This window comes from Phocoena phocoena, chromosome 17 (assembly GCF_963924675.1).
Source record: "Phocoena phocoena chromosome 17, mPhoPho1.1, whole genome shotgun sequence".
Lineage (NCBI taxonomy): Eukaryota > Metazoa > Chordata > Mammalia > Artiodactyla > Phocoenidae > Phocoena > Phocoena phocoena.
Genome location: NC_089235.1, coordinates 48,907,880 through 48,934,069, shown reverse-complemented (window position 1 = coordinate 48,934,069; position 26,190 = coordinate 48,907,880). Strand labels below are relative to the sequence as shown.

General features: G+C 37.2%; 1 protein-coding gene across 2 annotated transcripts in view; it reads left to right on the top strand.

The window, feature by feature from the left end:
* LRP12 (LDL receptor related protein 12) overlaps positions 1 to 26,190 on the top strand; it is an 83,953-nt gene that overhangs the window by 32,404 nt on the left and 25,359 nt on the right. Inside the window, exon 2 of one of the 2 annotated variants that reach the window (XM_065895193.1) lies at positions 6,241 to 6,297. The exons of the other annotated variant lie outside the window; for it this stretch is intronic. Within the exon in view, the coding sequence (XP_065751265.1) occupies positions 6,241 to 6,297 (57 nt within the window). The remainder of the gene's footprint in view (positions 1 to 6,240; positions 6,298 to 26,190) is intronic. 2 annotated transcript variants of the gene reach the window in all.

Sequence of the window (26,190 nt, the reverse complement as noted above, 5' to 3'; positions counted from 1 at the left end):
AATCTCACTGGAAAAGGTAAATGTATAGTTAAATTCAGAATACTCTAATGTGTTGGGGGTGAGTAAATCACTTGTAAGTCTAGTATGAAGGTTAAAAGATAAAAGTATTAAAAGTAACTGTGACTACATTTGTTACGAATACTCAGGGTGAAAAGATATAAATTGTGACATCAAAAACATAAAATGGGGGGCCTTAAAAAGGTAGAGCTTTAGTATGCATTCAATGTTAACAGCTTAAAATAGACCGTTATAAATATAAGATATTTAAGCCTCATGAGAACCACAAAGCAAAAATCTATAGTAGATACACAAAAGAGAGAAAGAAATCTCATCGGACCACCACAGAAGATCATCAAATCACAAACGAAGAGAGCAAGAGAAGAAAAAAGAAACAAAGGAATTATAAAAAAGCCAGAAAACAATGAACAAAATGGCAACAGTAAGTCCACTGTGGATTTCTTTCTATTCTTCTTGGTTAGGACTGCCTGTTGTCCCGTGTCTGAATTTTTTTTTTAACATGTTTTTTCCAACTTTTTCAGACACGGGACAACAGGCAGTGTAAGACTGTGATCTCTGAGAAAAGGGAAACAAATCAGAATGAGTTCTTTTATTGCACTAGCTTTCTACCTGGAGAAAGCTGGTCCATTACCCATTGTTCCATCATGACCATCAGCAGGAGTTCTGTGTTTGAGTTTTTAAACATCTTTTTGTTGCTACTAAGAATTGTGTCTTCTGTATCTTCTGACTGGCTATTGTTCGTATTTACAAAGGCTTTTGATTTTTTGTATGCTTATTTTATATCCTGCTACTTGACTAATTTTCATATTGTTTATAACTTTTTCTTTTGACTGTCTTGGGTTTTTTAAATAGATACACAATCATATCATCTACAGATAGATGTAGTTTTACCTCTTCTTTTTTTACCTCTTCTTTTTCAATCCTTATGCCTATAATTGTCTTTTCTTATCTAATTGCCCTGGCTAATATGGTGGGCACTCCTATCTTCCATTCCCATTTTTAGTAGAAAAGCCTCCCATTTGAGTAAGAAGCTTGCTAATTTTAGTTTGGTTTTATATTGTTTGCTTCTGCTCCAGATGTTTTAAATTATTTTCTCAATAGATTACCAACTCTTTGGTGGCAGGGACTATGCCTCTTACTTATGTATCAACCTACCATTCATTCATGTGTTTGAGCAGATATGGAGTATCTTCTCTGCTAGTCACTGGGTTACAAAACAAAACAAACCCAGCTATGTCCCAGCACCACATCACACTTCTCCACCCCACCTTCCCCCACCAAGATTAAGATCTGGTGGGGAATATAAACATTACACAGATAACAGAAGTGTGATAAATTTTCAAAAAGTGATAGTATTAGATACTCTAGGAACCTACAACAAAATGATGTAACCTAGTATGGGGGAATCAGGAGATGCCTTCCTAAATAAAGAATATATTAAAGAAAGGTCCAAAGGCAAGAGAGACAGCTGACCCTTTTCTGAAAGAAATCTAATATTTCTGGAGAGGAAAATAGAGTGGGAAAGTGAATCACAAAAGATGAAGCTTTTGGAGTAGTTGGGAAGACTCGAAGGGTGGAGAGTTTGGTAAGCCTTATTAGGATTTTGGACTTTTTCTTTAAGTAAAGTAAAATAGGAACGATGTTGGGGGGTGTATATATGTGTGTACATATTTTGATGTTTGATACCTGTTAGTCATTGCACAGTGAAAATGAGATTGTAGGATGCTGAGCATATAAGTTACTTGTAACTGCTGCTCATTAACTTTTAAACCAGGTCTTCCCCCATAACAAATTGGAATAGCTGGTGGCAGGTGGGTTTTAACTCTGAAAGTTAAGTACTGTTTCTTTTACAAGCAAGAAGTATATTCATGTCTAAATTCTTTTTTTAAAAATAAGGAACACAAACTTCTTAATGACTGTGAATTTGAATTTTTAATCCATCCAATTACTAGCTCTTTGAAAAACTTACTAAGTTGCTATAAGCTGGCTTTCTCACCTGTGAAGTGAACTGTTGTTTTAAGGATGATCTGAGGAAAGCCTTGTGAGGCACTTAGGATTTGGCTGGCACGTATCTATCACGTCTTAGCTGTATTTTATCAGCTCTTCTTTAAGAACTTTAGTTCTTAAATAAAAAGAACAACAATAAACAGAAAGAAAGATACAAAGCAACAGGGACACAGAGACCATAGATTTAGACATCCTGTTAATGATGATTATGCAGGTGAGCAAATTAAATCTTAGGAGAAATCATTCAGTTAAGACTCATGACTAACTAAACAGTAGAGCTGAGGTTTGATTCCACAGAGTCTGGTTCCAGAGCTCAAACTCACTACCCTATGGCCTCTTTTCCTAAAACAGTACATATCTCTTTTAGAAGATTCTCTCTTGTATTGCAGTAAAAAAACTACAAAACCATGTTTCAGCTTGGCAAGAAGAATAATAAATGGGGACAATTGATTACCTTTGGTATTTGGTTAGTAGGACTAAAAAAAGAATTGAGTCGGCCTTCCCTGGTGGTGCAGTGGTTAAGAGTCTGCCTCCTGCCGATGCAGGGGACACGGGTTCGTGCCCCGGTCTGGGAAGATCCCACATGCCGCGGAGCGGCTGGGCCCGTGAGCCATGGCCACTGAGCCTGCGCGTCCGGAGTCTGGGCTCTGCAACGGGAGAGGCCACAACAGTGAGAGGCCCCCGCACCGCAAAAAAAAAAGAGTTGAGTCGTAAAAAATTATTTCCTGATTTAGGTGATAATGAAACTTTTTCTTGTTTTCTAGAAGTGCTAGTTAATTAGGTGGTCTACTAACTAGTCAGCTGCTACTGCATAGTTATAGAAGTAATGTTTTATCAGACTATATTTTTCCAGTATATGGCACCTTTAAAGGGTGACTTCTATGAGAATGTCTAGCATGGCTGCAATGTAGTTAAAGTCAGGAGATGATGTGTGTACGTCCTCATATGTGTGGGGTTTTCTTCTCTCAGGAGTTCAGGGTGGGACATTAGGGAAAATATAGTGAGCTTTATATCAACAAAGCAGTTTGAGGCGGTGCTCTCTGCTTATAACATAGAAATAATTGTATTTTGTAAGTGACATTTTTGTAAAAATGGCAGAACACCTAAATTAAGTAGCCCACTTACTTCATGTGATACTTAGAATAAGAAATATCTAATAATGTAATCTCAAAGAAAGGAATAGTTATTTGATGTTATTAGAAATTATCATTGATTTTTTAACTTCTAAATCGGATTGTTTTAAAATTAGAGTAAATGTGTGGGAAATTAGCAGTAGTATCATGTTTTATGTCTTAAAGTACTGTTATTTCAGTTTTTTAAATCATGAATAATACTTCTGAAATTATATTTTATTTCACACAGTACTTATCAGACCTCTTTATTTAGAATGACGGGGAATGAACTATAGTCTCTTCGCCTGTTTTTTTTGATAATATGAGTAAATTTTTTAAAGAACTCTGTGCCTGTTGTAGCAAATTCAGTCGGTGCTGGAGTATACAAAGGAGGCCTTCCTCTCTAATTTCAGTTTGTATGCACCGTTAGACTCTCCTGTGTGTGTGTGTGCAAATGCATGTACATACATATATCATATGCCTATGTAACATGTGCACAGTAACTATACAGACATCACTTAAAAGTTAGAGTTAGAGCATATGCTAATGTTACTCTGAAACATACTTAACTCAATGTGCATATCTTTCCAAGTGAGTACATGTAGAATTACTTAATTCAGGTTTTTGAATATTTTATTGTTAGGCTGTTTTTAGTTTATTCATTTACGTGCTGACGGAGATGTAGATTAAGTTCTATTTTTTTCTATTATAAAGAATTCTACTAAGACCTATAAGATAGGTATTATCTGCCCTGTTTTTGAGATGAAAGCAAGACACAAAGAGGTTATGTAACTTGCCCTGAATTGCACAGCAAGTAAGAAGTGAAGCTGGTGTTAGCATACTAGCAATCTAGTCCAGAATCCAGTCTTAGATACTGCATTATGTTATTGTTTTCCTTCTACCCATCTTTACTCTGTTTACTGAGTTAGAATAAAAATTTAATGTATAAAATATATCTAATATTAAAACTCTCCTGAGGATAGTTTAATAGGCTGCCTTAAGGATATTGGAAACCTTAGGATCACAAATTACACAGCTTTAATTTGGAGTTGTATCTAACTATAGAAGTAGAAGGTTTAAGCCATTGGCTCGCAAATGTTAGTGAATACAAATCACTGGGAGTGGGGGATGATCTTGTTAAAATGTAAATTCTGATTCAATAATCTGGGGTAAGGCCTGAGACTCTGCATTTCTAATAAGCTCCCAGTAATACTACTGATATACTTGTAAGTAGCAGAGGTTTAGGCAGCTTATACTGACCTTTGGCAAATCTTGTTGTTTTATTGAATCGGTTTCTTATACCATTTTGTTTAGGATACCAATTTTCATAAGTTGTTCACATTAAAGAAATAATGTGGGAGCTTTCTAGTAGTTTCATTTCTATGTCTGTAGCATTTAACATTGTTAGGAAAAATAAGTTGTGGCTTCTGTGGTACTAATGCACAGTACTTAAATAAATAACTGTAATCAGATTTATTTGTGTAATAAATACAGCTTACACACCTTTGTCACCATTTCCACTGTATCATTTTTAATGGAGGGAAACATAACATTTCTTTTCATTTTTTTTTTTTTTTTTTGCGTTACGCGGGCCTCTCACTGCTGTGGCCTCTCCCGTTGCGGAGCACAGGCTCTGGACGCGCAGGTTCAGCGACCATGGCTCACGGGCCCAGCCGCTCCGCGGCATATGGGATCTTCCCGGACCGGGGCACGAACCCGTGTCCCCTGCATCGGCAGGCGGACTCTCGACCACTGCGCCACCAGGGAAGGCCCTTCTTTTCATTTTGAAGGCTGTAGCTGTAGTTGAACTACAAAGGTTGTTTTATCACTATTATTTTATTCTTTAATAATAGTAAAAATATATTTTACACAGTTACAAAAATGAATTCCTCTTCAGTGCTGTGTGTCAGGCACTATATCAAGTGCTTAATTGGCATGATTTCATTTAATCATCATGAACTCCCTCATTTATTCATCATTTGTTAGCTCTTTGAGCACCTGCTCTGTTCTAGGAACCGTGCATCCAGTGATGCGGCAAGTTTACACAGATTCTGCTGTCCTAGAACTTAACGCATTGGGGGATGCTATACAGTAATCAAGCAACCATAGAAGTGTGATGGTTGTAAAAGATAAGTTATTAATTATAATATTTGCTATTGTCTCTACTCTTTGAACCATCAAGAGAATTCTGCTTTTGCCATCTAAGTTTCTCCCACCTAGCTTCCTCCCCTGCCCCACTCCAGGGAGAATTCTTTCTCTGTCAGCTGGATTCCTGAACTGTTGTGTTGCCAAATTGACCTAATGCATAGAGAGAGAGAAAACTTTAGAAGTAAAGATGAGCAGCTTGTAGAAAGAAAAGAAAGAACAGAGGTAGATGGAAATAATTTATAATAAAACTAAAATAAATTTTTAAAAAGAACAGCTGAGGGACACGTTACTAATTTAAAGGAGTAAATAATCTCTACTTTAAATGGGAGTCTTTTTAAAACCACTTTTATTTTACTAGGTGACACTTAGTAACTCATTTCAGTAAGTTACTTGAATGCTTCCATTGGCCCAACTTTGTGGTAGGAGGTGTAGAAAATCAGGGGCTACCAAAATAGGGTATAATCATGTCCCTGCTCTAAAGACTGTTAGAGTTGTTGATGAGAAGATGTTGAAGGATTTAGAAGGTAATGCAAAACATAGGACATGGGACACCATGTGTGACCCCAGCAGTAAGCACATTCTGGGCTAATTAAGCATGCTTTTAGAGGAATGCTGTTTTTAAAAAGTATGTGATTGTCTCTTTTCTGGTAATAGTACTAAGTTATCTTTTGACTATTAACTTGATAGGAAATTCTTTCTGGTATTAATCAGATCTATATATTTGGCCTTTATATTACACTACATTGTTGTGATTTCCAAAACATTTTGATTTCCCTACTACTGTTATAACTTTGGGCTGCATAGTACTGTTTTGAAGATTATTGTAAGAGACTTTAATTTCATTTCTGGATATTACAAGTAGCTCTATGCACCTGTTTTTCTATTAGAGGGAGAATCTGAAATTTTTTTTAATTTTTATCTTGGAAATTAGTTTATTCATTATGTTTAATTTTAGGAAATGGTGCTCTTGCAGAACATTCTGAAAATGTGCATATTTCAGGAGTGTCAACTGGTAAGTCATTTTTTGTAATGTTTAAATTTCATGCATGACTTCTGTGGTAAATATTGACAGCCACCTGGTATCTTATGAAGTGATATTTGGCTATAAAAATTATTACTGCTTTTTGCAGCATGTAATAAGGAATGAAGTAACTGGAACATGGAGAAATTCTCATAAGATAAAATTGATACTTGCATGCCCATGGATTGATTATATTTTTCCAAACGGACTGCATAATTATTTTTCCATACAAACACTGAGCCAAGAGAAAAGTTAGCTCAAGTTGAATTAGTGTTTTCTTTACGTACAAAGTTATATGAAATGAAATTTATTAAAATGTAATTTTGAATGCTATTCCTAGCATTAGAGCCTTAGAAATTAAGCATTTTACTTGATTTTTTAGATTAAAAATACTACTATGCATAAAACTGTAGTACTTGAGTGCACAATTTATATGTTACTAAAAAGCAACCCAACAACATATTTGTGTGCATGAAATTCAGAAACTTGTTGAGGTAAATGCATTTTTTCCACTCTTCTAAGCTTTTATAACTTAATAATTATTTAAGGGCCCATAACTATTAAAATGTTCATTCTTAAATATGTAACATAAAAAACAAGGAACTACTATATAGCATGGGGAAATACATTCAATATCTTGTAATAAACTGTAATGGAAAAGAATCTGAAAAAGAATATATATACATGTATACACATACACACACACACACACACACACACACACACACCCGTAATTGAATCACTTTGCTGTGTACCTGAAACTAACAAAACATTTTAAATCAACTACACTTCAATAAAAAAAATTTTTTTTTTCATTCTTGGGTGACTTCCACAACTTTGATACCATTTTTGCATTATCAACTACAATTACTAGGAGAGCAGAATCTTGAATTTTTTACCTATATGGAAATTAAGTTTCTTACTATTATTTTACTATTTCCCTATATTCTTGGTAAGTTTTGTGTGATTAAAATAATTGCACTTGGTATATTTGTCAATTTATTGATTGATTTCTTCATGTCTTCTTGGAATTTTTTGGTTATTTTTTTCTCATGAAGGAAAACTGAATGTTTTTCTCTTTTGTTTTATATCTCATTTTATATTCAGAAAGTGAATAGACTTAACAAGTACTCTAAGAGTTAGTCTGTGCTAGGCCAAACAGATTGACGATCCTGGTTTCCTGAAAATGAAAAGCAGGCGCTTTTGCAGCCTGCGTTAATTCTTCTACAGTGTGTTTCCCCATTTGCATATGCTTTCAAACGGCATACAGTTGTGTACATCAAGTTAAAAAAGGTTCGTTTAGAGTTGATCTTAATTTTCTCCCTTTTTCTACTTTGGATAGCTAATGAAAATTATGATTACTTTTCCAAGTTGTAATTATGAAGTAAGAAGTTGTGTAGAAACATTTAATTTACACAGCCGAGTAGTTACTGTCTAATTCAGTGATTTTCAGATTTTTGGTTCTCAGGACCCCTTTTAAGCTTTTAACAATATCAGGGACTGCTCAGGCTGCCATAACAAAATACCAAAGTCTGAGTGGCTTAAATAATAGATATTTATTTTCTCACAGTTCTAGAGGCTAGACCTCCAAGGTCAAGGCGCTGGTGGGGTTGGTTTCTGGTCTGAAGACCTTTCTTCCTGACTCGCAGATGGTGCCTTCTCGCTGTGTCCTCATATGACCTTTCCTCTGTGCACTCAGAGAGAGAGGCCTGTGGTGTCTCTTCCTCGTCTTATAAGGACCCCAGTCCTACAGGAGTAGGGCCCCATCCTTATGAGTTACCTCCTTAAAGTCCCTAGCTTCCAAATACAGTCACATTGAGGGTTAGGCCTTCAACCAATGAGTGTGGAGAGGACACAATTCAGCCCCTAACAAGGACTTCAAAGAGTTTTTGTTTATGTAGGTTATAGCTACTGATAATTAGAAATTAAAACTGAGAAGTTGTTTAAAAACTTCTTAATTCATTTGCTAATGAAAGTAGTGTCTATTGCATGCTTACATCAATAACATAATTTTATTAAAAATGTATTTTCCAAAACAAAAACATCAATGAGAAGAATCGTATTGTTTTATAATTTTGCAAACCTTTTAATGATTGGCTTAAAAGGAGATACCTGGATTCTCACATCTGTTTCTACACTCAGCCTTTTGTAACATATTGCTTTGTTTGACAATGTGAAGACAATCCAGCCTCACACAGTTGTGTAATTTGAAAAGAGAGGAGTATTTCCATAGCCATTTTCAGATAATTGTGAATATTCTTCTTTGATACTGTACGAGAGCTCAGCAAGTGGTGGTTTCTTAAAGGTTAGTTGCAAGTAGGATCTGAAACCATATCAGTGAACATTTTGTTCTCTGTTTTACAAAAATCCAATGGCCTTTCTTGCCCTTTAAATGGGTATTTTTTTCACCATGCATCATTTCGTAATATGAATTAGTTATTTGAAAATATTGGTTTGCTGAATGACGTGGATTTACAGGTTTATTTTCTCATAGTTCTGGAGGCTAGGAGTCCAAGATCAAGGTACTAGCAGGGTTGGTTTCTTCTGAGGCACCTTTCTTTGGCTTGTAGATGGCAGTCTTCTACCTGTTATCTTCACATGGTCTTCCCTCTGTGTGTATCTGCGCCCTGATCTCTCCTTATTAGGACACCAGGCATATTGGATTAGGGCTCACCCATATGAACTCACTGTGATTTAGTTAGCTCTTTAAAGATCCTGTCTCCAAATCCAGTCACATTCTGAGGTACTGGCAGTTAGGACTTTAACATAGGAGTATTGGGGTTGACACAGTTCAGCCCGTAACAAAATGAGTGTTTTAATTAAATGTATTTATGTGTCAATAAATTACTTAATTTCAGAGCTCAGTTAAACCTTATTTATGCCTTACTGTTTTTCTGAAGGTTGGTCTTATAAAATCTTTCTTCTGTGGAAAGAGAAGAATAACATGAAGTCTATTCCAGTCGTACCATTAAAAATATAAATGAATGCTCTCTCAAAAGGTGCTTTTGGATATACAGATTCATTGCAATTTTTCTTTATTTAGTCAATATGGAACTGTAGAAGGTGTAATGCTTGATATAGTATAAGCCTTCTGAATTCCTTGCATCCCCAGTTGAAATGAGAGTCCTTTCAGTGCTGGTATAAATGGAAAATTAGCTTTTGGAAGAATCTCTAAACGTAGGACTTGCTTTCTCTTGAGACCAGCGAGCAACACGAGTGCCTCTGCTACTTTATTTGACAGTGCTCAGTGCCTTAGCTCATTCATTCTTTGCATTCTGGAAATTTTAATGACGTTTTAGAAAGAATTTTAACTTACATGCAGTAGTATTTTCAGGTAATTTGTGGTCCAAATCGGGACACTTTGAAAGCAAAAGGGTATACTGCTTTTAATAATGCTGATACCACAGGCAAAACCAGAACTATCCTGGACAGTTTGGGAGGTAGAGCCGCCCTGTCTGTAGCGAATTAAATTCATTCAGCATGTATTAAACACCTGCTGTGTACCTTGTGCCAAGAAGGGTGGGAGTTAGCAGTAAGTAAAATAGTACTGCCACAAGAACTTACCATTTAATGGAGAAAGTAGACATGTGAAAAATGCCCCTGTAATGTGGCCTTAATGTAGTAAATCCTGTGGTAAATAATGGCCACGTTAAGTTGGATCATGAATTTATTTAAAAGGCCTCGTTACAATGTCTGGTGTGTAGTAAATGACTTCGTATTTTCCTTACTTTATTTAATTGTGAGTAGTACTAAGTACTTAGTTTTGTTTATTCATATAATTTTTATGGGAATTAACAATTTGTACTCGATAATATAGTTTGGGTTCTTACGCTTAGGGTAATATGTTTCTATTTCTAACGTTCTAGTCATTTTCATCCTCCTCCTCAAATCTTTGCTTAGAGATATGTTTTTGTCCTTTTGCTGGTTCTTATGCTATAGGAATTGTCATAAGGCAATATAAATTATCAAAAAGTATACATCTAGTGGTTGTATAATGGAAAAGAATGATTGGATAAAGTATTCTTTTTTATATATTTTTTCTTTAGAACTTTTCATGGTTTGGAAATTTAAATCTGCTTTCATTTATAAAATAGAGAAAGGAGAAAAGACAAATGGTATTTTTGTAAATCTAATAATATGTGAAAATCATTATGAAATTATATCATAGAAACTGCAAGTAATATAATTGTATATATGAGACAATAGGAAGGCTATTTTAATGTTCTTTTTAAAAATGTCTAAATTAAATGCCTCATGTTCTTTGTTAAATGTCTAAATATGTAAAATAGCTAATGTATTACTCATCTGCTACATAGAATGAAACATTTCTTTAGATCAGGTTGATTTATACACATTGAACAAATATATTTGATTTTTAATATGTATCCACTTTAATTGAATTTTCTCTATAATCTATATTAGGGTCAGAATAATTCTAGATATAATAACGTATAATGGAAAAGAATCTGAAAAAGAATAGATATATTCATATATACACATGTATAACTGAATCACTTTGCTGGATACCTGAAACTAACACAACATTGTAAATCAACTATACTTCAATTTTTTTTTAAAAGTGTAATTCTAGGGCTTCCCTGGTGGCACAGTGGTTGAGAGTCCACCTGCCGATGCAGGGGACACGGGTTCGTGCCCCGGTTCGGGAAGATCCCACATGCCGCGGAGCGGCTGGGCCCGTGAGCCATGGCCGCTGAGCCTGCGCGTCCGGAGCCTGTGCTCCGCAACGGGAGAGGCCACGGCAGTGAGAAGCCCGCGTACCGCAAAAAAAAAAAAAAAAAAAGTGTAATTCTAGATATAATTTGATTATTTCCTCATTACTCTTGATTACTTCCAAATCAGTTTTTTACTTGTTTTCACAAATTCTGTTTATGCATTATACAAGTTTAATTAAATGTTTAGAAAAATTGGAAAAAGAGCAAAAAGATTAGGAAGATCACCCATTAACCCTGCATTCTTAGTATAATTAATAATTTTATAATTACTTCATTTGTACTTTTTCTGTGCATACCTTAAAGGTAATTGTATATGCATTTGGATTGTAACTAATTTTATCTCCTGCCTTTTCTATTTAACATTTTATAGAATATATTTTTTACATAGTTATTTTAATGCCTGTATAAAATTTCTATCCTGTGGCTATATTGTAATGTTCTTAAACGTATCAATGGATTCTTTTCCAATGGGTTCTCCCTAGTCTGGATCATGTTGCAAGGAACATATTAATATATATTTAGCCCTTTTTTAATTTCTGAGATTATAGCCCTTTTTTAATCTCTGAGATTATTTCTTTAGCATAGATTTCTAGAATTGGAATTACTGTATCAAACATCATAAATAATGTAGTGACTCTAGAAACCTTTTGTCAAATTGCCTTCAGAAAGGATTGTATTGATCTACACAGCTATCTGCAAGGTATGAGAGCACTTACACTGCATATAACCATGTTTTTCCGGTTTAACTGTTTTCTTACTATGTTTCTATTAAAGTCCCAACCTTTTATTTTCCCCAAACTGTTCAGAAATGTAACTGTTTATTTCTCTTTTTGATTCATGGCCTGGAGTTGTGACATTGCAAAGAATAAAAGAATAGGATTGGCTTTTATGGTTAGGCAAAAACTACCCTGAAATTTAAAAAAGATTTTCTGGTTGCTAGTAGGAACAGATGTTGAGGCATGTGCTTTCTCAACTAGAAAGTTTTTATGTATGAAGTTTAACACATTATTCCCAATTCACCAGTGATACAGCTGCTAAATGTTCGTACCTCATAACATCCGTAGCTAAAAGCTCTACCTGAGGTTATCCTGATCTTGAGTCTACTTTACATTTGACTTCAAATCTTTTGTCAGGCAAGGCTGAAATTTCTGAGTGTGGAGAAAGAGAGTTATCTGCTTGGGAAGTTTCTTTCTTAATCCTTGTTCGTATTAACTGAATTAACAGAGTATAGAAAATAGTAGTTGTTAGGCGTTGTTCTTCCTATGTTCTGTCAGAATTTTTATTTCATCAAAATCACCCTTTCTTGCTTTTGCGTTTTTTCATTTTATAGTTCCTATTCTAGTACTCAAAGGCCTAGCACACTGCTGGTCCTGTAAGCCTTTTTAAACTGATAATTTAGTTGTGGCCTTTTAAAGTAGGAGATATTATTTTCTAAATTGCAGTAGTTTGCTTACAGATTGTTTAGCAACATTTTACGGAAGTGTGGAGCACTATAGTAAAATGGCTTTTGTTTTAACCACAGTTAAATAATAGAACGGTCATTTGAACTTTCTGTGGAAGAACATCTAGTCTGATAATACTTTTATTATCCTAGAATTTTCAGATCTTCCAAACAAAAAGTCTGAAAGGAAATGAAGCTTAAACTATAATTATTTGATAGCAGTTTACAGCTTTTTTTTTAATATAGAAAAGTTGCATGAATAAAGCAGCAGGTGCAAGTGGCCCTTTGTACCTTTCCTGTTATTTTAATGTTATTTTCAATTATTCAGTTAAATACCTGGACCTCTTGCTACACTTATGAAAAAGAATTTCACCAGTTCTTTTGTCCAATACAATGTCTTTTATCCATGTTTCAAATGGAGAGAAAAAAAAGAAAGCTTATATATTTTAGGGTTTTTAGGATTTTAGAATATAAAAATAGAACTTATTGTGAACCCAAGAAACTGTCCTTCAAATGAAGAAAGTGAGTGGAGAATACAAGACAGTACATTTTTTTAAAACACCAACAACACATTAGTTTAGGGAACTATTAACTTTTAAAGGCATTGCCTGCCTTCAGAGTTTATTTTTGAGACACTTCAGCTTTTGGAGTAGAGCATTCCCTGTAATTTTTAGAAAAGAAAGTAATGGTAGTATTATATAGTACTATAGTATATAGTATTATAATGTTTGTATATTATAAATGTTTGTTATATATTATACTTTTATATGTAATATTATATGCTATATAATTAAATATTGTTTATAACATTTTATTATACAATAATATATTTTATGTGAAGCATTTACATAGCCATAACATTTCATATGTTGTCACATATTTACTGAACAATTACATATTTATAGCAAGATTGTTATATCTTATAATTGTTTATTACTATAATAAACAATAAATAAACTCAACAGCAGAACATTAAGTGTACCAGGACCAGAGACAGAACAGGTTGTAATGTGACAGAAGTGTGCGATGCTTAGATGGTAGAAGTGAAGTTTATCTGCTCAAGTGAGTGGGCCAGATCCATTGAAGGTAAAAAACAAGTTGCATTCAAACATTTGACATTTTCTTTTCCATTCTTTAACTTTGAGAATAAACCTTTTTTCACTTTGAGAATAATTCTTCAGTGTGAGATCATGTTAATTTTTTGTACTTTTGCTAAGGCATAGATTTAAAGATACTATGCATCTATTGTGCAAAAGCCAGTCACTTAGCAGGTAGGCAAACTGAAGTTTGGTTTTCAAGTTGACTAACAGACCAATACAAGTTAGGGGGTGATTTGATCTTAAGCTGCAGTGATAGAGATACAGTATCCAGAACAAAGTCCATCATAGTTCTTTACTCCTTCCTAACACAGTCTGTTATTAGGTTTGTTTCTGGGTATCACTCTTGACAGAAGACACCAAGACTGGAACATTCTCAGAAGAAGATGTGAGTATACCAAAAACTATATCAAGGCTGATAGAAATGACTGAGAAAATTGTGAACTCCAAGGCCAATTTATCTTTGCTCATGTGCTGATTCTGCCTTACCTCTTCTATGTTTCCAGCAAGAATCACAGTAAACTTCAGAAATTAATAGTTTTTCCCATTCAGGAGATAGAAGTCGTAGTTTGCTTAGCATTTCATTCACCTGGAGTGCTTAAATTTAGAAAATGTAAGTAACATATCGATTGTTTTTATGCTCTTCCAGGAAAAAAATTGCCCTTTTATGTCCTTTTAAAAAAAGATAGAAAAGGTTGAGTCTTCTGTATTCGTTTTATCTTATGCTTTGCTAGCAAAATTCAAAATTATTCTTGCCCTTAGAAATTTTAGGATAAAGCTAGTTAGCTAGTTCCACTAAGAGTACTCTTCTGATCTTATTCATATTGTGCTGTGACCCCGTTAGAACTAAAACTGTTTTTTCTAGTTTTCCTTCTATCTTTTTCCATATTTTGTATCTATCTTGACTTTTTAAAATATATATTATTTTACTGCCAGGTAGCCTCTGATTATTATTTGTTTGTTCTGGACATTAGTGAGCCTTAAGAAAGCAAGGAATTACCTGCCTTGAATAGAGTTGAGGACCAAGTGAATATTTTGGTCCTTAAAAAAATCACTAAAAATAATAGGAATAAAGATATTGCTGTGTTCATTCTTAAGTATCTGTACTAATGCAGAGGAGTGAATATCCATTTAATATTCATTCTGGATATAGGATTTCCTGGATATAGGATATCCTGCTTGCCATAGAAATGTATGATTTCTGGAACTAAGTCTGCAAGTAATGAAAGAGTCTCCAGAGTGTGAGTGATAAATTAATATAAAGTTTTCTGCTTGCACTGATTTTTAACTTTTATTTATTTTTAATTAAAAAAATTTTTTTAACATCTTTATTGGAGTATAATTGCTTTACAATGGTGTGTTAGTTTCTGCTGTATAACAAAGTGAATCAGCTATACATATACATACATCCCCATATCTCCTCCCTCTTGCGTCTCCCTCCCACCCTCCCTATCCCACTAGGTGGACACAAAGCACCAGGCTGGTCTCCCTGTGCTATGCGGCTGCTTCCTACTAGCTATCTATTTTACGTTTGGTAGTGTATATATGTCCATGCCACTCTCTCACTTCATCCCAGATTACACCTCCCCCTCCCCATGTCCTGAAGTCCATTCTCTATGTCTGCATCTTTATTCCTGTCCTGCCCCTAGGTTCTTCAGAACCATTTTTTTTTTTAGATTCCATATATATGTGTTAGCATATGGTATTTGTTTTTCTCTTTCTGACTTACTTCACTATGTATGACAAATTCCATCCACCTCACTACAAATAACTCAATTTCGTTTCTTTTTATGGCTGAGTAATATTCCATTGTATATATGTGCCACATCTTTATCCATTCATCTGTCGATGGACACTTACCTTGCTTCCACGTCCTGGCTATTGTAAATAGAGCTACAATGAACATTGTGGTACATGACTCTTTTTGAATTATGGTTTTCTCAAGATATATACCCAGTAGTGGGATTGCTGGGTCATATGGTAGTTCTATTTTTAGTTTTCTGAGGAACCTCCATACTGTTCATAGTGGCTGTATCAATTTACCTTCCCACCAACAGTGCAAGAGGGTTCCCTCTTCTCCACACGCTCTCCAACATTTATTGTTTGTAGATTTTTTTTTTTTTTTCCGGTATGCGGGCCTCTCACTGTTGCGGCCTCTCCCGTTGCGGAGCACAGGCTCCGGACGCGCAGGCTTAGTGGCCATGGCTCACGGGCCCAGCCGCTCCGTGGCATATGGGATCTTCCCAGACCGGGGCACGAACCCGTGTCCCCTGCATCGGCAGGCAGACTCTCAACCACTGCGCCACCAGGGAAGCTCTGTAGTTTCCTTCATGATGGCCATTCTGACTGATGTGAGGTGATACCTCATTGTGGTTTTGATTTGCATTTCTTTAATGATTACTGATGTTGAGCATCCATTCATGTGTTTGCTGGCAATCTGTATATCTTCTTTGGAGAAATGTCTGTTTAGGTCTTCTGCCCTTTTTTGGATTGGGCTGTTTGTTTTTTTGATATTGAGCTGCATGAGCTGCTTGTATATTTTGGAGATTAATCCTTTGTCACTTGCTTTGTTTGCAAATATTTTCTCCCATTCTGAGGGTTGTCTTTTCGCTTCCCTGGTGGTGCAGTGGTTAAGAATCTGCCTGCCAATGCAGGGGACACGGGTTTGAGCCCTGGTCTGGGAAGATCCCACATGCTGTGGAGCAACTAAGCCTGGGCGCCACAGCTACTGAGGCTGCGCTCTAGAGACTGCGAGCCACAGTTACTGAGCCTGTGTGCCACAACTACTGAAGCCCGCGCACCTAGAACGTGTACTCTGCAACAAAGAGAAGCCACTGCCATGAGAAGCCCGCACACCTCAACGGAGAGTAAACCCTGCTTGCCACAAGTAGAGAGAGCCCACGTGCAGCCAAAAATAAAAATAAATAATTTTTAAAAATACTGTTTATGCTTTCCTTTGCTGTGCAAAAGCTTTCAAGTTTCATTAGGTCCCATTTGTTTATTTTTGTTTTTATTTCCATTTCTCTAGGAGGTGGGTCAAAAAGGATCTTGCTGTGATTTATGTCATATAGTGTTCTGCGTATGTTTTCATCTAAGAGTTCTATACTGTCTGGACTGACATTTAGGTCTTTAATCCATTTTGAGTTTATTTTTGTGTATGGTGTTAGGGAGTGTTCTAATTTCATTCTTTTACATGTAGCTGTCCAGTTTTCCCAGCACCACTTACTGAAGAGGCTGTCCTTTCTCCACTGTATATTCCTGCCTCCTTTATCAAAGATAAGGTGACCATATTTGCGTGGGTTTGTCTTTGGGCTTCCTGTCCTGTTCCATTGATCTATATTTCTGTTTTTGTGCCAGTACCATATTGTCTTGATTACTGTAGCTTTGTAGTATAGTCTGAAGTCAGAGAGCCTGATTCCTCCAGCTCCATTTTTCTTTCTCAAGATAGCTTTGGCTATTTGGGGTCTTTTGTGTTTCCATACAAAATGTGAAATTTTTTGTTCTAGATCTGTGAAAAATGCCATTGGTGGTTTGATAGGGATTGCATTGAATCTGTAGATCGTTTTGGGTAATATAATGATTTTCACAGTGTTGATTCTTCCAATCCAAGCACGTGGATCTCTCCATCTGTTTGTATCATCTTTAATTTCTTTCATCAGTGTCTTATAGCTTTCTGCATATAGGTCTTTTGTCTCCTTAGGTAGGTTTATACCTAGGTATTTTATTCTTTTTGTTACAGTGGTAAATGGGAGTGTGTCCATAATTTCTCTTTCAGATTTTTCATCATTAGTGTATAGGAATGCAAGAGATTTCTGTGCATTAATTTTGTGTCCTGAAACTTTACCAAATTCATTGATTAGCTCTAGTAGTTTTCTGGTAGCATCTTTAGGATTCTCTATGTGTAGTATCATGTCATCTGCAAACAGTGACAATTTTACTTCTTCTTTTCCAATTTGGATTCCTTTTATTTCTTTTTCTTCTCTGCTGTGGCTAAAACTTCCAAAACTATGTTGAATAAGAGTGGTGAGAGTGGGCAACCTTGTCTTGTTCCTGGTCTTAGTGGAAATGCTTTCAGTTTTCACCATTGAGAATGATGCTGGCTGTGGGTTTCTCATATATGGCCTTTATTATGTTGAGGTAAGTTCCCTCTGTGCCTACTTTCTGGAGGGTTTTTATCATAAATGGGTGTTGAATATTGTCCAAAGCTTTTTCTGCATCTTTTGAGATGATCATATGGTTTTTCTCCTTCAATTTGTTAATATGGTTTATCACATTAATTGATTTGCATATATTGAAGAATCCTTGCATTCCTGGGATAAACCCCACTTGATCATGGTGTATGATCCTTTTAATGTGCTGTTGAATTCTGTTTGCTAGTATTTTGTTGAGGATTTTTGCATCTATGTTCATCAGTGATATTGGCCTGTAGTTTTCTTTTTTTGTGGCATCTTTGTCTGGTTTTGGTATCAGGGTGATGGTGGCCTCACAGGACAAGTTTGGGAGTGTTCCCCACTCTGCTATATTTTGGAAGAGTTTGAGAAGGATAGGTGTTAGCTCTTCTCTAAATGTTTGATAGAATTGGCCTGTGAGGCCATCTGTTCCTGGGCTTTTGTTTGTTGGAAGATTTTTAATCAGTTTCAGTTTCAGTTTCAGTGCTTGTGATTGGTCTGTTTATATTTTCTGTTTCTTCCTGGTTCAGTCTCGTAAGGTTGTGCTTTTCTAAGAATTTGTCCATTTATTCCAGGTTGTCCACCATTTTATTGGCATAGAGTTGCTTGTAGTAATCTCTTATGACCCTTTGTATTTCTGCATTATAAGTTGTTACTTCTCCTTTTTCATTTCTAATTCTATTGATTGGAGTCTTCCTATTTTTCTTGATGAGTCTGGCTAATGGTTTATCAATTTTGTTTATCTTCTCAAAGAACCAGCATTTAGTTTTATTGATCTTTGCTCTCATTTCCTTCATTTCTTTTTATTTCTGATCAGATCTTTATGATTTCTTTCCTTCTGCTAACTTTGGGGTTTTTTTTAATTCTTTCTCTAATTGCTTTTAGTGTAAGATAAGGTTGTTTATTTGAGGTATGTCTTGTTTCTTGAGGTACGATTGTATTGCTATAAACTTCCCTCTTAGAACTGCTCTTGCTGCAATCCCGTAGTTTTTTGGGTCATCTTGTTTTCATTGTCATTTATTTCTAGAATTTTTTTATTTCCTCTTTGATTTCTTCAGTGATCTCTTGGTTATTTAGTAGTGTGTTGTTTAGCCTCCATGTGTTTGTATTTTTTACAGACCTTTTCCTGTAATTGATATCTAGTCTCATAGCGTTGTGGTCAGAAAAGATACTTGATACAATTTCAGTTTTCTTAAATTTACCAAGGCTTGATTTGTGACCCAAGATATGATCTATTCTGGAGAATGTTCCATGAGCGCTTGAGAAGAAAGTGTAATCTGCTGTTTTTGGATGGAATGTCCTATAAATATCAATTAAGTCCATCTTGTTTAGTGTATCATTTAAAGCTTGTGTCTCCTTATTTATTTTCATTTTGGATGATCTGTCCATCATCCATCCATGAAAGTGGGGTGTTAAACTCCCCTACTGTGATTGTGTTACTGTCGATTTCCCCTTCTATGTCTGTTAGCATTTGCCTTATGTACTGAGGTGCTCCTATGTTGGGTGCATAAATATTTACAATTGTTATATCTTCTTGGATTGATCCCTTGATCATTACGTAGTGTCCTTCTTTGTCTCTTGTAATAGTCTTTGTTTTAAAGTCTGCTTTGTCTGATATGAGAATTGAGAATTGCTGTTCCTGCTTTCTTTTGATTTCCATTTGCATGGAATATCTTTTTCCATCCCCTCACTTTCAGTCCGTATGTGTCCCTAGGTCTGAAGTGGGTCTCTTGTAGACAGCATATGTACAGGTCTTGTTTTTATATCCATTCAGCCAGTCTGTGTCTTTTGGTGGGAGCATTTAGTCCATTTACATTAAAGGTAGTTATCGATATGTATGTACCTATTACCATTTTCTTAATTGTTCTGGGTTTGTTATTGTAAGTCTTTTCCTTCTCTAGTGTTTCCTGCCTCGAGAAGTTCCTTTAGCATTTGTTGTAGAGCTGGTTTGGTGGTGCTGAATTCTCTTAGCTTTTGCATATCTGTAAAGGTATTAATTTCTCCATCAAATCTGAATGAGATCCTTGCTGGGTAGAGTAATCTTGGTTGTAGGTTTTTCCCTTTCATCACTTTAAAATATGTCCTGCCACTCCTTTCTGGCTTGCAGAGTTTCTGCTGAAAGATCAGCTGTTAACCTTATCTGGATTCACTTGTATGTTAATTGTTGCTTTCCCTTGCTGCTTTTAATATTTTTTCTGTGTATTTAATTTTTGACAGTTTGATTAATATGTGTCTTGGTGTTTCTCCTTGGATTTATCCTGTATGGGACTCTCTGTGCTTCCTGGAGTTGATTATTTCCTTTCCCATATTAGGGAAGTTTTCAACTATAATCTCTTCAAATATTTTCTCAGTCCCTTTTTTTTCTCTTCTTCTGGGACCCCTATAATTCGAATGTTGGTGTGTTTAATGTTGTCCCAGAGGTCTCTGAGACTGTCCTCAGTTCTTTTCATTCTTTTTTCTTTATTCTGCTCTGTGGTAGTTATTTCCACTATTTTATCTTCCAGGTCACTTATCTGTTCTTCTGCCTCATTTTTTCTGCTATTGATTCCTTCTAGAGAATTTTAAATTTCATTTATTGTGTTGTTCATCATTGTTTGTTTGCTCTTTAGATCTTCTAGGTCCTTGTGAAACGTTTCTTGTATTTTCTCCATTCTGTTTCCAAGATTTTGGATCATCTTTACTATCATTACTCTGAATTATTTTTCAGGTAGACTGCCTATTTCATCTTCATTTGTTTGGTCTGGTGGGTTTTTACCTTGCTCCTTCATCTGCTGTGTATTTCTCTGACTTCTCATTTTGCTTAACTTACTGTGTTTGGGGTCTCCTTTTTGCAGGCTGCAGGTTCGTAGTTCCCGTTGTTTTTGTTCTCTATCCCCAGTGGCTAAGGTTGGTTCAGTGGGTTGTGTAGGCTTCCTGGTGGAGGGGACTGATGCCTGTGTTCTGGTGGATGAGGTTGGGTCTTGTCTTTCTGGTGGGCAGGTCCACGTCTGGTGGTGTGTTTTCGGGTGTCTGTGACCTTATGATTTTAGGCAGCCTCTCTGCTAAGGGTGGGGTTGTGTTCCTGTCTTGCTAGTTGTTTGGCATAGGGTGTCCAGCAGTGTATCTTGCTGGTCGTTGAGTGGAGCTGGGTCTTAGCATTGAGATGCAGATCTCTGGGAGAGCTTTTGCCATTTGGTGTGGAGCCGGGAGGTCTCTGGTGGACCAATGTCCAGCACTCGGCTCTCCCACCTCAGAGGCTCAGGCCTGACACCCGGCCAGAGCACCAAGACCCTGTCAGCCACATGGCTCAGAAGAAAAGGGAGAAAAAGAAAGAAAGAAAGAAAGAATAAAATACAGTTATTAAAATAGAAAAAAGTTAGTAAAAATAAAAAAGTAATTAAAAAAAGAGAAAGAAGAGAGCAACCAAACCAAAAAGCAGATCCACCAATGATAACAAACGCTAAAAACTATACTAAAAAAAAAGAAAAAAAAGGACAGTGAGTACCCTAGGACAAATGGCAAAAGCGTAGCTGTACAGACAAAATCACACAAAGAAGTATACACACTCACAAAAAGAGAAAAAGGAAGAAAAAATATATAAATATAAAATTAAAAGAAGAGAGCAACCAAATCAATAAACAAATCTACCAGTGCTAATAAGCTCTAAATACTAAACTAAGATAGACATAAAACCAGAAACAAATTAGATACGGAAAGCAAACCCCAAGTCTACTGTTGCTCCCAACGTCCACCGCCTCGATTTGGGATGATTCGTTGTCTATTCATGTATTCCACAGATGCAGGGTACATCAAGTTGATTGTGGAGATTTAATCCGCTGCTCCTGAGGCTGCTGGGAGAGATTTCCCTTTCTCTTCTTTGCTCGCACAGCTCCTGGGGTTCAGCTTTGGATTTGGACCCGCCTCTGTGTGTAGGTCGCCTGAGGGCATCTGTTCCCGCCCAGACAGGACAGGGTTACAGGAGCAGCTGATTAGGGGGCTCTGGCTCACTCAGGCCGCAGGGGAGGAAGGGGTATGGAATGCGGGGCAGAGGCCGGTATGACGTTGCAACAGCCTGAGTGCCGTCAGTTCTCCCAGGGAAGTTGTCCCTGGATCACGGGACCCTGGCAGTGGCGGGGTGCACAGGCTCCCGGGAGGGGAGGTGTGGATAGTGACCTGTGCTTGCACACAGGCTTCTTGGTAGCTGCAGCAGCAGCCTTAGCGTCTCATGCCTGTGTCTGGGGTCCACGCTGATAGCTGTGGCTTGTACCCGTCTCTGGAGCTCGTTTAGGCAGTGCTCTGAATCCCCTCTCCTCGAGCACCCCAAAACAATGGTCTCTTGCCTCTTAGGCTGGTCCAGACTTTTTCCTGGACTCCCTCCCGGCTAGCTGTGGCACACTAGCCCCCCTTCAGGCTGTGTTCACGCCACCAACTCCAGTCCTCTCCCTGGGATCCAACCGAAGCCCGAGCCTCAGCTCCCAGCCCCCACCCACCCCGGTGGGTGAGCAGACAAGCCTCTCGGGCTGGTGAGTGCCGGTTGGCACCGATCCTCTGTGCGGGAATCTCTCCACTTTGCCCTCCGCACCCCTGTTGCTGTGCTCTCCTCCGTGGCTCCAAAGTTTACGCCCCCCGCCACCCCCCCGTCTCTGCCCATGAAGGGGCTTCCTAGTGTGTGGAAACTTTTCCTACTTCACAGCTCCCTCTCAGAGGTGCAGGTCTCATCCCTATTCTTTTGTCTCTCTTTTTCCTTTTCTCTTTTGCCCTACCCAGGTACGTGGGGAGTTTCTTGCCTTTTGGGAGGTCTGAGGTCTTCTGTCAGTGTTCAGTAGGTTTCAGTAGGAGTTGTTCCACATGTAGGTGTAGTTTTGATGTGTTTATGGGGAGGAAGGTGATCTCCACGTCTTACTCTTCCGCCATCTTGAAGGTGCCCCCTGATTCTTACCTTTTAAATGATAATTAAAAGCTTTCTCATCTTAGACTAGTAAATATTGCTGTTAGAGTGCTACTACTTATTTCCCTAAAAAGAAAAGTTCAGTTTGCTGACTTCTTGAAAAAATTAGAATGAAATTTGGAGTAATTCTCAGGTATAGTATCACGTCCAGCCTCTCTCTCCTTCCGGCTCAGTCCATCCTTAGTGTGTTGACTGTTCTGACATTTCCATTATGACAGCTCAGCTATTAAAGGAGTCAAAGAAATCAAGATGCTAAGCACGAGCAACAAACCCAGTCAAGGGCTTCCCTGGTGGCGCAGTGGTTGAGAGTCCGCCTGCCGATGCAGGGGACGCGGGTTCGTGCCCGGGTCCGGGAAGGTCCCACATGCCGCGGAGCGGCTGGGCCCGTGAGCCATGGCCGCTGAGCCTGCGCGTCCGGAGCCTGTGCTCCGCAACGGGAGAGGCCACAACAGTGAGAGAGGCCCGCGTACCGCCAAAAAAAAAAAAAAAAAACCCAGTCAAGTTGCAAGAAGGGGATTTTCAAACTGAAGGAGTTTCTTCCTGGCCAGGACATCTTTGGTTCCCTGTTGAGTTGAGGGCTGAGCTGTGTCATACGGGGCACAGCCTGCCAAAGGACCACTCTTGTACTTCCACGTCATTCATCTTGCAGATTCTGATACTCACTTGGTACTTGCCCTATGTTGTCAGTGACCCACGGCCTTCATACTAAGTATGCTTGCTTTGTAAACTCTGACCAATCTGTCCAGTATTAAGTATCTTTAAGAATACAACTACTTTTCATTAATCACCCAGCCTTCTCTACTTTCCTCTTCTCTGTTTCTCTTTCCTTTGAAATAGCTCCCTCAGCATTCACTGCATACCCTTATTGCTTCTATTCTGCCCCATTCCCTAATCAGCTAACCTATAGTTAATGTATATATGTACGTTTTATTATTAAAAAGTTCTAGAATCTTGTTTACCAAGTCATTTTTTTAATTCCAAAGAGACTAAGAAGCAGTTTCCTCCTGCCTGCAGTCCCCATATAGATTTATAGCAAATAGGAATCAGTCTTTAGAAGCTTTAAATCTAAGTACACCCTCTTTCTCTGTGTTATCATAGATCCTATACCTTTTCTCTCCACATTAATATAGGACCAAGACATTTTTTACCAAAACAGACCGTTTTTATCTTTGTTGAAATCCTGTTGAGGCAGCTTTCCGCCCACCCCCTGATAATTATTCCAGGTGTCATAGGGAGCTCCCTAGTGGGCAGTAGTGTGTCTTAGTGGTTAAGAGTGCAGCTCTGAAGCCTACTGCCTGGGTTCCAATCCCAGCTGTGACACTTTTCTGACCTTAGGAAAATAATTTCTCTGTGCCTCCATTTTTTCCTCATTGGTTAAATAGGACTAATAGTAGTAAGAATTAAATGCGAAAAGACACAAGAAAAGGAAGTACCTGATAGGCAATAACATTATCATCAGCCATGGGACCCACAGACCTGACCACACACGCCTCACTTTGAGTATACTCATGGGCCTTGAACTTGTGAACCATAAGCTTCTGACTTGCAACAAAAATCTCATCTTCAGCACTGTGCACCATACTTAGCCATAAGTTTTCAAACTGGTGCCCTTCTCCTAAATTGCTGTCTGCTTTCCATACTAATCATCTAACTATACATTTTAATTTTCCCGTGTCTCGGTGCCTTTTATTGCTTACATAGGCACAGCATTTTCCATTTATTGCCTGATTCACTTATTACCCTCAGACTCATTCGTACTCTCATCCCACATGGCTGTCCAACAGTCACCATTTGCTCACTAATTTATCATTTTGAAGATGGTATTTTATTAATTTCATTTATTTCCATTGGAATTAAACCCTTCTTATTTGTATTTTCAACATGTGGAATTGCTTTTGTATTTAACAGTCAAAATGGAGTTAGTATTTATAAAACACTGTATACTCTGAAAAACGAGATGGCCAAATGATAGTGACCACTGTTGACTCTAAATGCTGTCCTTCACTTGTGAACAGGGTGAGCGTTCTTTTGTTTCGTACTGAAACTTTCATAAAGTAAAATTTTACAAGTAGTGGAGCTTCTGTATTTGCTTCTTAGCTGATCTCTTTGCCTCACCAGTTTCCCTTCCCACAGGTTACAGTACAGCAAAGTAATCTTCACAGAATATTTGTATCATATCACTTCTTTTAGCAGTAGGCTATCTTGCCTTAACTGGTATCTATAGAATTGAGTCATTAAATTCTTCTAATTTGGAATGTGCTCTTTTTACTTCTTTTCAATGAAGGAAATACTATGTTAATAGTCGAGTAAACTTGACTTACATAATGCAGGCCCAAATGTAGGACTTATTTTTTCTGTTTAATAATACCCCATGCCCTATGATGCATTGCTTTAAATTTATGCATTATATCATTTAGGATCATATTGTCTTGTATGTTCTCATACCTGTTTATATGTTTCTTGGATTCAGTTAGTAAGCATAAATCATTTCTACAAAATGATTTCTTCTTCAATGTCCATGAGAGCATTAATTTTCTTCATTCTCTTCTTTTGTGCCTTTTTTTTTTTTTTTTTTGCGGTACGCAGGCCTCTCACTGCTGTGGCCTCTCCAGTTGCGGAGCACAGGCTCCGGACGCGCAGCCTCAGCGGCCATGGCTCATGGGCCCAGCCGCTCCGCAGCATGTAGGATCTTCCCGGACCGGGGCACGAACCCATGTCCCCTGCATCGGCAGGCAGACTCTCAACCACTGCGCCACCAGGGAAGCCCCTCTTAGCCCCTCTTTTGTGCTTTTCGTATTGTATCTTATGTACTTAAGGTGGTCAGTAAACATAGCTGATTTTTACTTACATTTCAGTTTTGTGGTTTGTTAAAACCAAAGGCACAAAGATTTCAGGTCCCTTTTAGTCATAAAATGCCAACAACCCTTGTCGGTTTTGAAAAGAAACCCAATTCTTCATGTGTGGAACAGGAAATTGTACTTTTTCATTTAAAAGTAGCTCATTTCTAACCATAAATTTCCTTGCGTGCCTCTTTTCTTCAAGCTTTAAAAACCATGAAATCTCAAATTGAAGGGCAGTTTATTCGACGTTACTTTGAAGTTACCCTCTTCTCTCCCATGTAGCCTCTAAAGTAGAGGTTGTTGGACCAGTTTATATTTTTTAAATGGTTGCTTTAAAGATAATAGGTATGATGTACTAATCTAGTTTGAAAACCATAGTTATTTGCTTTTCTGTAGGACTATTGAACAAGTATCAGAATAAACATGAAGAAGTCTTGAGTGTTTCTCAATCAGTTTTATCCTATTTTCTAAACTATACAGTGGGATCTTTGTGTTTTAAACCCGGAAATTATCAAAATCTTATTAAGAACTCCATCAGAGAATCTCTACCTATTTATTCTTCAGTTAATTGTCCTTTTCTTAATTGAGAACATACATGGTAAATTTAAAACTGTATATATTTAGTTTAGCTTTTTAGTACATTTTAACCAGTAGCATTGTAATAATGCCATTTTCTT